The sequence below is a fragment of the Stegostoma tigrinum genome, chromosome 18, assembly GCF_030684315.1.
Source record: "Stegostoma tigrinum isolate sSteTig4 chromosome 18, sSteTig4.hap1, whole genome shotgun sequence".
In the NCBI taxonomy this organism is placed as follows: domain Eukaryota; kingdom Metazoa; phylum Chordata; class Chondrichthyes; order Orectolobiformes; family Stegostomatidae; genus Stegostoma; species Stegostoma tigrinum.
The window spans coordinates 6,895,146-6,908,158 of NC_081371.1; the positions used below are offsets into that span (position 1 = coordinate 6,895,146).

The following is a 13,013-nucleotide window of genomic DNA, read 5'->3' on the forward strand; positions in this document are numbered from 1 at the left end:
ACTGAACAAAAATTGATTCCTGTTGACATTGGGAGAGTTGGGGAGAACATTCAAAAGCCCAGAGTCTCTGCCCTCACTGTCAATTTTCAGTGAAAACTCCAAAGTTCTGTGGCATGACTTGAAAATGGGACTAGCTACCAAGGCCCTCATTTAACACCCTTGCCCCCCCCACTCTCTTTCACCAAACCATGCCCTTCAAAACAACTAAATAACAATGAATTTGTCACTGATTTCATTCATTTATGTTCTGCTTATCTCAATAATCTTAGTGCCTGCATTTCAAGATATTTCATTGATTTTGAAATTATGGAGTATTTGAAATGTCCCAAAGCTGTAAAAGTGCTATAAAAATGCAAGATTGTCTAAGTTCCTCTGCAAGATCCTGGTTTTAAGGTGTTCAGATGAGATAGAGAGGGGCCTAGAAGATGGGGGGAAGTGAATATTAATCAAGGAATGACTTGTAGCAGTGAAGAGGGATGATATTTTCAAAGGATGAGTCTAGATGAGTAAAAGTGAAAGAACACAAAAGGGGTAAGCTCGCTGTTAGCTGTGTACTAAAGGGCCAGGGAGAGATAGAGATCAAATATGTAATCAAATTTCAAAGCAGTGTAAGAATAATAAAGTAGCAATAGAAGAGGATCTTTAATTACCGAAACATTGACTGGGATTGTTTTATTTAGCAAGGTAAGGAAGAGACTCGTAAACTTTTCACTACACTCATTTGTGTACCTGTGACAATAAAGCCAATTCAATTCAATTCAGTCTTAAATTGCACCCAGTACATTACATTACAGGAATGAGGCAACTCCGGACTGGATATTTGGAAAAGAAACCAGGTAAGCAGAAAGTGTTTCAGTAGGGGAGCATTTTGGAGATAGTGACCACAACTCAGTGAGATTTATGATAGGTAAAGGAGAAGAATGGGCCAGAAATAAAAGTCTTAAACTGTGGAAAGGCTAATGAAAATGTGATTGGGCGAAAATGGATTGGGAGAAGCTGCTTGCAAGTAAAACAGTGTCAGAGTAGTGGGAGGCAGTCAAGCAGGAAGGACTGAGAGTACAGGGCAAATGTGTTCCCACAAAGAGAGAGGATGGGACCAAGACTGGAGAACTGAATGTGAAGGGAGATTAAAGGTGAGGATTAACAAATAAAGGAGAAGCATATAGAAAATATCGAGGGTTCAGTATGGCAAAGCCTCAACAGGATCAGACAAAGGGCAGGGAGGAACTTAAAATGGAAATTAGAAATGACAAGACAGTGTTGTGAGAAAGCTTTGATGGATAGAATAAAGGTAAATTCAAAGGGATTTTATAAATATATAAAGGGGCAGTGAATAACTAGGCAAAGAGTAGGCCCCACAAGAGAACATAGAGATAATTTGTGAGTAGATTCAGAGACATGAGCACAGTCCTCAATGAATAGAAGATCACAGCAACACAGTAGCTCAATGGTTAACACTGCTGCCTCAAAGCACAAGTGACCTGGGTTCGATTCCGGCCTCGGGCATCTGTCTGTGTGGAGTTTGCACATTCTCCCTGTGTCTGCGTGGGTTTCTTCCGGGCGCTCCAGCTTCCCCCCACAGTCCAAAGATGAGCAAGTTAGGTGATTGGCCATGGGAAAAATGCAGCATTGCGGGGATAGGGTAGAGGGGTGGGAGTGGGTGGGATGATCTTTGGAGAGTTGGCATGGACTTGTTGGACTAAATGGCCTGTTTCCATACTGTAGGGATTCCAGGAATACTTAACGGCAGCTTCACAATAGGAAAGGATGGCACAGGTACAGACATTGGGGTAGAGGACTGTGAAATATTAGAAGATATTAACAGTTAGAGAGGAGGTGTGAGTGGGATGTACATGAATGATTTATACTGAAATGTACAGGTTATTGTCCAAATTGGTAAATATTGAGGGGAGCCATAAACCCCGGGAGGATATCAACAGAATCATTATCATTGGTGGTCCCTCACAGACGAGGGGGACCCTGTTCCACTCTCAGGGTGAGTCTGTAGATGGCTGTACAAACTGCTGCTGCTACCACAGGCTCTGTTACACTTTGGGCCAGAGGATGGTCATGGGATGGGGTGGGTGGGGCGTGGGTGAGGCAGTGCGCTCCTTACACTGTTTTCGCCTGGCTTCTCCTTCTTCCCCTACATCAAGGTGCTCCATGCACACCCAGATGCTCCTCCTCCACTTTGGACGGTCTCGGGCCAGTGATTCCCAGGCATCTGTGAGAATGCCACACTTCACCAGTGAGGCCTTGAGGGTATCACTGAAGCGCTTCCTCTGCCCACCTGGGGCTCCCCTGCCATTTCAGAGCAGGCAGTAGAGCACCTGCTCGGGGAGTCTCGTGTCGGTCATGTGGACGACATGCCCAGCTCATTGTAACTGAACAAGAGGGGTCAGTGCCTCGATGCTGGGGATGTTGGCCTGGTCGAGGATGCTGGTGTTGGTGTGTCTGTCATGGGCAAAGCAGTGACAAATGGAATTCAATCCGATGAAGTGTCAAATAATGCACTTTGGGAGGGCTAACAAGGCAAAGTATTACCCTATGGATGTTAGGACTCTGGAAAGTATTAAAGATCAGAGGGACTTTGGTGTCCATATCCACAGATCCCTGAAGGTAGCAGGTGCCTAAGAGGGCTTGTGGCTTTTATTTGCCAAGGCTTAGAATACAAGAGCAAGGAAGTTATGGTAGAACTGGTAAAACACTTGCTCGGTCACAACTGGAGTACTGAACACAGTTCTGGTCACTATATTATAAGGATGAAATTGCATGAGAGAGGGTACAGAATAGAATTACCATGGATCTGCCTGGGGTCAAGGGTTTCAGCTACAAGGAAAGAACATGTTGGCTAGAGTTCAGCGAATGTCGAGAGGGGACCTGATGGAGGTATATAAGATTATGAAGGAGAGAGATAGGTTGGATAGGAAGACACTTTTTCCATTGGTAGAGGGGAAATAATGGGGACAGCGAGCAATAGATTTAAGGCAAGAGGTTAAAGTTAACAATGGAGTTGAGGAGAATTGTTTTTTGCCCAAAGGGCTGAATACATCTGGAACTCACAGCCCGAAAAGATGTTTGAATTATTTATCAATTTATTTATTGTCAAAATACAGTAAAAAATATTGTATAGTGTCGCTACTCTCTGGCACCATCTAAAAACACAGGAAACTGAACCAAAGTGTGGAATATAAAGGCAGAAAAATAAAGAAACTAAGAAGTAGTGTTTAACTTTACAGTCCTTCTTGTTAAGATTATAAAGTGTGAAGGTGGATGAACACAGCAGGCCAAGCAGCATCTCAGGAGCACAAAAGCTGACGTTTCGGGCCTAGACCCTAGGCCCGAAACGTCAGCTTTTGTGCTCCTGAGATGCTGCTTGGCCTGCTGTGTTCATCCAGCTTCACACTTTATTATCTTGGATTCTCCAGCATCTGCAGTTCCCATTATCTCTGAGTCCTTCTTGTGACGTGCTCTGCCAAGGGCCGCAGGCCTGGTGGCCAGCCAAGAGGTAAAGCCCAGATCAAACTCTACTTCACTGCTGCCGTGAATCTGCTTTGGGCCCACCTCACTGATACAGCTGCTGCCGATCTTGCTGCGTCTTGTAGTGTGCCCAAAGTAATATCTGCTGGAGCTGCCATGTGTCGGCACTGGGACCACCTTATCAGAAGTGCCTGGGAACTCAAACTCATCTCGGACATGGTCACCATCAGTCCGCACCACTGGGCCCACTCCAGTCCAGGCTGGGCTCACTCCAGTCCACGCTGGGCCAACTCCAGTCCATGCTGGGCCATTTGAGTCCACGCTGGACCCACTCCAGTCCACGCTGGGCCCACTCCAGTCCAGGCTGGGCCATTTGACTCCACGCTGGGCCACTCGAGCCTGTGTTGGGTCCACTCGATGCTGCTGATGCTGTCACCACAATGGTGTCTTCCCAAGAGGTAAGTGCAAGTAAAGTAAGAAAAAAAACGAGAAAAGAAGAGAGGAATGGAGAGAGAAAAGCAGATGAGCCTGGCATCAGAAGCCCTACATTGACTCCAAATTAGAAACGTACAAACATTTGAGCAGAATTTAAATATTTACTTGCACTACCACAGTCTCAAGGGTTACTGTAGTCAGATCTGTTGAATGGTGCCGAAACAATGGGCAGAATGGCTTCCCTCTGTTCTGTAAACATCTGTGAGTCTGTGAGTAATTACACACTGTGGCAGTGATGTACTGTATCTATTACTATTTAACCAGTATATTACTGATATTGTTGAAGCATGTTCTGAACAGATGCTTCCTGTCTAGCGATTATATCAATACGCCACATGCTAAACAGCCCCACTTTTTTTAACGCTTAATTTTCAGTTGATCCTAAAACAAGCATTTTCAATCAAAATAATGCTTAGAAAAGCGAATCTCTCTCCCTCCTTGGCTAATGGGGGCCTGATTACAATATTGATGGGCGTAATGGTACACACGAACTCAAGTCAAATATCCTGCAGCAGATACAACAGGCAGCAGTCTGAGACAAAGAATATATTAGTCACACGAACGACAAGAAACGAAATAGCTTAGCACACAAAACAAATGTCTAGACAAGTTTTTGCTCCAGCTATTGGTGTTACAAACCTATTTTCACTTAATCCAATATGCTTCAAAGGACAATAAAATATTAATAGGACTGAAATAGCATTGCAGAATTATAAATCAAGGATTTACATTTTAACGGCACTCACAATTCTCGGGATGTCCTGAAAGCTAGTGAAGTACTATGTAGAGTCACTAGTCAAATAGGAAATACAGCAGCCAGTCTGTGTAGAGTAAGCTCCCACACAACATGATGACCTGAAAAAGCTTTGATGAAGAGCCATCTAGCTGCTACCTGACCTGCTGTGATTTCCAGCATTTTTTTTTCTGATCTGATAATCTGTTTTGCTGAGGGATGAATATTTGCTGCGAATCTGGGCTCTCTGCTGTTCTCCTGACTCTTTATCATGGGTTATTAATGTGAGAGGAAGTGCCTGACCACCTTAATCCAGCACTGGGGTATCAACCCAGAATACATGGTTATGTTGCTGGAGAGTGACTCATACTGCTGATTCAGAGGTGAGACTGCTACCACTGAGCCACAGCTGACAAATTAGATTTAGGATTTGGCCTGACCTGACAGTAGTTTTAAACTATTTGCAACAAGACAATACACAATAAACTGGAATATGCTGAGAGGCGGAAATAGAGTCATGGAGATGTACAGCATGAAAACAGACCTTTCAGTCTAACTGCCGACCAGATATCCTAAATTAATCTAGTCCCATTTTCCGGCATTTGGCTCATATCCATCTAAACCCTTCCATTCACGTATCCACCTAGATGCCTTTTAAATGTTGTAATTGCACCAGCCTCCACCACTTCCTCTGGCAGCTCGTTCCATACATGCACGACCGTCTGTGTGAAAAAGTTACACCTTCGATCCCTTTTACATTTTCCACCTCTCACCTTAAATCTATGCCCTCTTGTTTTGACTCCCCTCCCCTCGGAAACAGACCTTGGCTATTCACCCTATCCTTGCACCTCATGATTTTATAAACCTGTGCAACGTCACCCCTTTCAGCCTCTGACACTCACAGGAAAATAGCCCCAATCTATTCATCCTCTTCCTGCAGCTCAAACCCTCCAACCCTGACAACATCCTTGTAAATCTTTTCTGCGCCCTTTCAAGTTTAATAATATCCTTCCCATACCAGAATTCCAAAATTGGCCTGATCAATGTCCTGAACAGCTGCAACAAGACAGTTCAATTCCTATACTCAAGGCACTGACCAGTAAAGGTCAGCATACCAAACACCTAGTGAGAGATCTTTGTGTGCAAATACATATGTCCCTAAAGGCTCCGAAGAAGGGTCACTGAACCCGAAAGGTTAACAGTGGAGATTTCTCTCCACAGACGCTGCCTGATCAACTGAGATTTTCCAGCAATTTCTGTTTTTGTTTCAGATTTCCATGTTTTGTTTTCCTCCCTAAAGGTAGCAGTACAGGTAGATAAGGTTGGAAAGAAGGCATATGGAAAGCTGTCCTTCATTGGCAGAAGTGTAGACTACAAAAGTGGGGATATAGTCATGAAACTGCATAAGACTCTGGCGAGGCCAGGGCTGGATTATTGTTTGCTGTTCTGGCCACCACAGTGCAGGAAAGTTACCACATTAAAGAAAATAGATTCTTTGGTGAAGATTTGCCAGCATGTTGCCAGGGCTGGGGAACTGTCGTCACAAGGTGAAATTGGAGAGGTTGGGATTGCTTTCCTTGGAGCAGAGAGGCTGAGGAACTACACATACAAGATATACAATATTGTTAGGGACATAGATAGAGGAGACAGGAGGAACCTTGGCTGGGAGTTCAAAAAGCAGGGGTCGTAGACTTAAGTGAAGTGGCAGAAGGATTAGAGGAGATGAGAAGAAAAACTTTATTTACAGAGGACGGTAGGTGTCTGGAATTTGCTGCCTGAATTGGTAGGAAGAGACCCTAAACTGTTTTAAAAGTTACCTCGTTCTGTACTTTAAATGCTGTAAGCTGCAAGACCATGGGTCGTCTGCAGGAAGATTGAATTGGAAAGGGCATCGGGGTGTTTTGGGGTCAGCAGGGACAAAATGGGTTGAATGGCCCCCTTCTGTGCTGTATCATTCCTGCACCGGATGAAGGGGCTGCACTCAGAAAGCTTGTGATTTCAAATAAACCTGTAGTACTGTAACCTGGTGTCATTATGGGCTTCTGGCTTCACCCACTCCAGTCCGACACCAACTCCTCCACATCACACCATTCTGATGGTTCCGAACTGAGACGGACTCATGAGGAGAGGGTGTCTCACTCTGCCTTGCTCTTGAGTCAGTACAGGTCTTCCCATTTGATTTTCTCTGGACATCTTTAGTGTTTGTGCAAAGGTGAAAACACTTGACACCTGTGCTGAATTTTTCACGCTTATGTTTTTATTGTTTCTTGTCTCTGTGCATTTGCAAGACCCTGTGAGTTTCCAAATCCTGTGCTCCCTGTGAATCTGTCATTCCCTCATTCCTGCCTCTTCCCTCCCCTCATCACTGACGGCATGCCATTAGTTACGTGGACCCCTCGCTCTGAAATGTGGAGTCACCAACCATGAGAAGTTGCTGTCACTGAGTCACAGCAATCCTGCTCTTGCTGTAAGAGACAGTAGGTCTCACACATCCAGCTCCTCCACTCCCCCGCCCTTTTCACAGTCCTCCCCCTGACTTTCAATCACACAGCTCTCTCCCCAACCTCCCTGCCCTCCTTCCTACAGATTTTATTGAGGGATCACCACAGATTTCAAGGCTTGACAGTGGGGAAGGGTATTTTGGATGCTCAGCATGCATCATACCAAGGGCTAGGTGGGGATCTGGCTAGATAGGGTTATAAAAAAGCTTATAGAATCATGAGGGGCACGGATGGGGCTGAATAGTCAAGATCTTTTCCCCAGAGTTGGGGGAGTCCAAAACTAGAGGGCATAGGTTTAAGGTGAGAGGGGAAAGATTTAAAAGGGACCCAAAGGGGCAAATTTTTCCATACAGAGGCTGATGGGTGTATGGAATGAGCTGCCAGATGAAGTGGTGAAGGCCCGTACGATGACAACATTTAAAAGGCATTTGAGTGGGTGCATGAAAAGGAAGAGTTTCGGGAATAGGGGCAAATGGATCGAGATTAAGTTAGGATATCTGATAGGCACAGACGGGTTAGATTGAAAGGTCTGTTTCCATGCTGTACAGCTCTATGACTGTATTTCCACCTCTCAGTATATTTCCATTCATTGTGTTTCCCCAATAGTTTAAAATTACTGTCGGGTCGGAACATATCCTAGCTCTTAAGTCGTCGGCTGAATCCAGGCTGGCCGTTCCCCTCTCTAAGGCTTGGAGGGGCCTGGACTTCAGGTGCTCGTAGGAAGAAGACGAAGGATTGAACAAGAGGAAGGCGAAACGAAACAAAGGCTGGGGGATTGGATACTGGTTTGAAAGTGGCGCCTGTAGTGCGTCGGGAGGCAGTGTGGGGAGCGAGCGAGGGAGTGAACACACACACACAGTGTGGAGAGAGTCAGAAGGAGGTAGACGGAGAAGCAGCGCAGAGAGACACGGTGCCTGCAACAGGGCAGCTCGGGAAGCGCTCCAAGCCTCCGGGATATGGACAGGGCGGTGAGAGAATGAGCCGGAGATCAGCAGCAGGAGCAGAGCAGCGGCGGCCAACATGAGTCACAGCAGCAACTCGGGATCTTGCCGCTTCGCCGATTACTTCGTGGTGGCCGGGATCGACACTGACAGCGGACTGGAGCCCGATGAACTCTCCGGTAGGTGAGCGGGGCTGAACCCGGGCTTGGCGTGGGGGTGAACCGCGATTGCGAGGAGGACTGACTGCATCTTATATTCCAGTGAACATTCACAGGAGGGGGGTGTCTGTACATTGGGTGGAAAAAAAAGCGTGGGGTCTTAAATATAGACCTGCTTGTGAATTTCACCTTCTGTTGTAGATTTCAGACGAAAGGATTCGCCCTCTGGATAAAGATGGGTTCCTGGGTGGTGTGTTTTGTTTCTTGTGTAATGTCAGCGCACTTCGCCTTTAACTCCTTCTGCTCCGGTGCTCCCACCCCTTCTCCCCAGTATAAATTAATGAGGGCACAGATTCACACCCGCTCAAGTGGCTGCTCTGAAACGGTGTGGGTCACCGGGCTGTTCGACCAAGGACGGCATCGCCCTGGAGCCCCCTGTCCCGCCCTGCTTCCCCGTCTCCACCAGCGTTTTGGAGTTGTTTACTTTTTCTCGTGTCTTTAATTTCCATTCCCCACCCCTCCAGATCCCGAAACCCTATATCCCTGCGTCCTGTTGGATGCTGCGGTGTTGAATTCAGGATTTGGGGGCAGGTTGCGAGGGAGATGTATTCTCAAAAGCCCACTGGCTTAAATCGTGACTGATCAGCTCCGTTCTGTTACCTGCATCCAGCTGTATCCCTGCCTATTAGGGATTGTACATGACAATTTCAGTCGGGTTTGACTTTGAAAGGCACAAGTCGACACGCACTTGTCGATGTTCCACGACACGAATGGCCACTGATGGGATAAATCCAGAAGTTTCCACAGCACTGTAGAAGCAGACAGGCTGCCTCTTGCCAAATTACTCTTCCTTTCTGCAGTTTGATGTTGAGGCAAGCAGAAATCTTTGAAGGTCCCTCCGATAGAACAGCTCAGAAAAGTGCTGCATTGCTGTGTGCAGGACTTAACTGCGCTGTTTTCTCCAGCAAAATTCTTTACTGAGTGAAGTTGGCCGTGGTCCCATTGAGTAGATGATGTGGGGGTCTGTGTCGGGAGTGGTTTGTTTGGTGTGAGTGTGTCCTTAGGTGAAATTCGTGTCTTGGGCAGCCTTTCAGAAGTGGTGTAATCTGCGTGGTTTTGTCGGCAATGTGTCCGGCTGTTGTGTAAACAAAAATACTTAAAATAAAAGTAAAACTAAATGTGAAACCTTGGCTTAATTAGAAAAAAATTCCCAACTCTGTCTGAAGGTTATGAGTTCAAATCTCACTCCAGAGACTCAGCATGCAATGTAGACTGACACTCAGTGCAATACTTAAGGGGATGTTGGAAGTGCTATTTTTTTGAGCGAGATGCTAAACTGAGAGGTAATATTCCCTCCAGGGTGGATGTAGAAGACAATAGCAGTGGATTTATTCCCAGTGTTTTTGGATGGTAGTTATTCCTTAATGAAGATCATTTAAAATAAATTATCAAGCCATTATCTTGCTGTTTGTGGGACCTTGCTGCTAACTTTCTTAAACGACATCAGCAACCACTGTTCAAATGTCCTGTGCTTCATTTGGTTTTGAACATGCCGGGGTGGTCCCAAAGCAGTATTTCAACAAAGAAGTCTTCTTTTACCTTTTTAATTATGTTCATCATGTTTTTCTGTGTTAAGCAAGTTTCAGTTTCTGGAAAGCTTATATGCTTACCTGTTATTTTCATGGAGACACTCAAAAGAACTGTATAGCCCAATTCTGCTTGTGTTAGGATGGAAGGTATTGAGTTGGATACTGGTTGCTGAATGTCACTAATGGTCCAATATAAACACATTACCTCAGATGCCCAGTGACTGAGTGGATTAGTCCAGACTGGTCTGTGCAGAGTTGGCTCAAGTTGGCTGGTTGACAGTAACTGCTATTGTAATTGGCTGGGGCCTTGCTTGTTTGACTCTTACTGGACGGTGCGTGGATATCAGATGTAGGGCGAGCCTAGGACTGGGTGCAGTTGTGATGTCCCCTCACGACTAAATGAACTGCCTGAGGATTGTGTTACTCAAGAAGACTGAGGCACTGAGAATGTAATGGAGAGGACATAACAGTCCATGGAATTGTGAGGCATTGATTCCAAGGGGAGGAAAGAAACTGGTCTCAGAACACGCCAACTCAGACAAAATAGTACTAATCAATTGCAAATAAGTTGTACTGTTCAAACATCAAACTTTTTAATTTAATAAATCAGTGAAATACAAGCTAAACTAATTTTTATTTTAGGTGCTGAGATAGATTGTGTTATAAAACATATGCAATATTTTCAGTGTTGGCAAGGCGTTTCTTTTCTCCTCTGTCTCAGCTGAAACTTGGATGAAACAGCCTGCATTCTGCTGCATTATGCAGTGGTGCTTCAAAATACTCAGAGGTACAGTCCACCTCTGCAATGTTAAAATGATGCACATTATCTGAATGAAAAGATCCCTCTCTAGTGATGGATGAGGTGCAGTGCCTGCCTTGCTGGGGCTATTACATATTTGCATTTTATAGCTCAAATCATTAGCACTGGGTGGCTAAGTTAAACAATTGAGGAATTGCATTACAAACCCTCTGGCCCAATGCAGTCCCAGAGCTGAATGATAATTTTGTGATGTTCTGTTTATTGGATTAATGGAATTCAGATGAAGCCACTCTGAATTGTTCAGCTTGTGGAATAATTATTTACTTAAATGCAGTTGTTGACTGTTATTGCCATTATCCATCATAAAACAGCGTTGGGTTGATGTTCAGCCTTCAGGGTTTTAATTGAGTGAAGATTAGAAATGTTTGTCATTATCAGAAGACAGCATAGTGCCTTAAGTGCCTACTCCCAGTTTGAATTCCGAGATACGTGACGAGTGAGCACATTTACAAGCATTAAAATTATTTCTTGTTTCAAGGCATATCCATATGCATTCCATTCCTACTGCTGAGGTGCTGAAGTGGGAAGATGTGCTAGGAAGCTGGTCTTTACTAGATGTGACTTATTGTGGCAGCCACTGCTCTCTGTTTGTCACACCCTTGCGTCTCAGCCCTAAGGGCAGTGGCTCAAATCCTACTATCGTTGAGTATACCTCCGTGATGATGCTAATTGGGCACTGAGGGAGTGCTGCAACGTCAGAAGTGCAGCTCTTTGGGTCGATGTGAAAGATCTGTGGTAATATTTGAGCAAGAGCAGAGTTAGTCTCCCCAGTGTCTTGGCAAATATTTATCTCACAAGCAACATCACTAAAACAGATTATCTAGTCGTTATCCCATTACTGTTTGTACAATCCTGCTGCGTGTAATATGTTTCCCTGCGTTACACTGCAGAAAAAGATTTCAATGGCTGCTAAGCACTTTGGGATATGCTAAGGTCATGTAAGATGTCATATATGGGTCGGTATTTGCTGCTGTGCAAACCTATGGTTTTCTATACAAATGTTCTTTGGTCATGTCAAACAGTCTCACTGTCATTATTATCCATGGGGTGCAGCTTCTCTAGATAATTGTTGTGGGGTGGTTGTTTCTGAGCGTGTCGAGAAATTAGATTTTAAAAGATTATCCCCACTCTCACCCCTCTCCATATGATTTTTTTCGGACAGTTTACTAATGTGGAGCTTAGCAGATTTGTTAGTCAGAAGTGCTATATTTCTCGATACAAAACACTCCGGTTTTGATTTGCTAGCTTCGATTCTTTGGGGAGCAAAACCTTTTTGTTTGCATTTTTCCCCATCAAAGAGCCAACAGCTGAAGCACAAATCTTTAAATTGTTCTCCAGCACCATTCTGAGCCTGAGCGATCTTTTCTGTTCACTGTGTGTGGCGTGAATTTATAAGCATCCCAGCTTGCAAGTCCTGAATCAGTCTTTTGACACCTGGAATCATGTTTATGGCAATTTCCTATTTTGCTGTCTTTCAAATATTGATATTGTGCAATATTTCATATAGCATTGGAATGGGAAAAGTTTAATGACTGGCTCGCGCACTGTCACCACTTCCCGATAGTTTATTCTGCCTTGAATAGCCTTTTTTGAAATGGCTTGTTTGTAATTTTCCATGTCTTCAATCCAACACGATTGCTAAAATATGCACAACAGTCCTTACCCTCCTCTGTCTACAATGAAAAGGAGCACAGCATTCTCACAGCAGCTCTGCCATATGCCCTGATTTGCTGGATTAAGACCCCCAAATCAATACTTTCGTCTCTCAGTGAATTTAAGAGGGCTGAAAGATTGGATTATCAGGACATATTGCATTAGTTTGGTTTGTTGGCTTTAGAGTGTTGAAGGGTGATCTAATCAAAGTGTTTAAAATGATAAAAATGGATTCAATAGGATGGATAAACTGCTTCCAGAAGAAGGGGGAATGACCTTCAATTTAAAAACAATGCCATTCAGAAGTCTCTTCAGGAAGTGTTTTTTTTCCCACTCACTTGGGAGAAGACATCTTAAATCACTGCCCAAAAATGGTAGGACTGGGAATCGAGGGCAAATGGCAAATTTCAGAATCACCGCGGATACATACTTGATGGCCAATTTAAAGGGTTACAGAACCAAAGTGGCTAAAAATGAAGAGATGACAAGGTGTAGAGCTGGATGAACACAGCAGGCCAAGCAGCATCAGAGGAGCAGGAAGGCTGACATTTCGGACCTAGAAAAAATGAAGGTGTCCACCAGAAGAGTTTGGCTGATACACAGAACTGAGACGAGGGATTAAATGAACTCTGTTACTTGTCGT

At 44.6% G+C, this 13,013-nt stretch overlaps 1 protein-coding gene across 4 annotated transcripts in view; it reads left to right on the forward strand.

Moving 5' to 3' along the window:
• Positions 1-7,960: 7,960 nt before the first annotated feature.
• LOC125461119 (DENN domain-containing protein 5B-like) overlaps positions 7,961-13,013 on the forward strand; it is a 266,830-nt gene continuing 261,777 nt past the window's right edge. Inside the window, exon 1 of one of the 4 annotated variants that reach the window (XM_059652281.1) lies at positions 7,961-8,329. In XM_059652281.1, coding sequence (XP_059508264.1) covers positions 8,230-8,329 — 100 coding nt within the window. In that variant the 5' untranslated portion in view covers positions 7,961-8,229. The remainder of the gene's footprint in view (positions 8,330-13,013) is intronic. The other 3 variants (XM_059652279.1, XM_059652280.1, XM_059652282.1) reach the window with 3 other exon arrangements.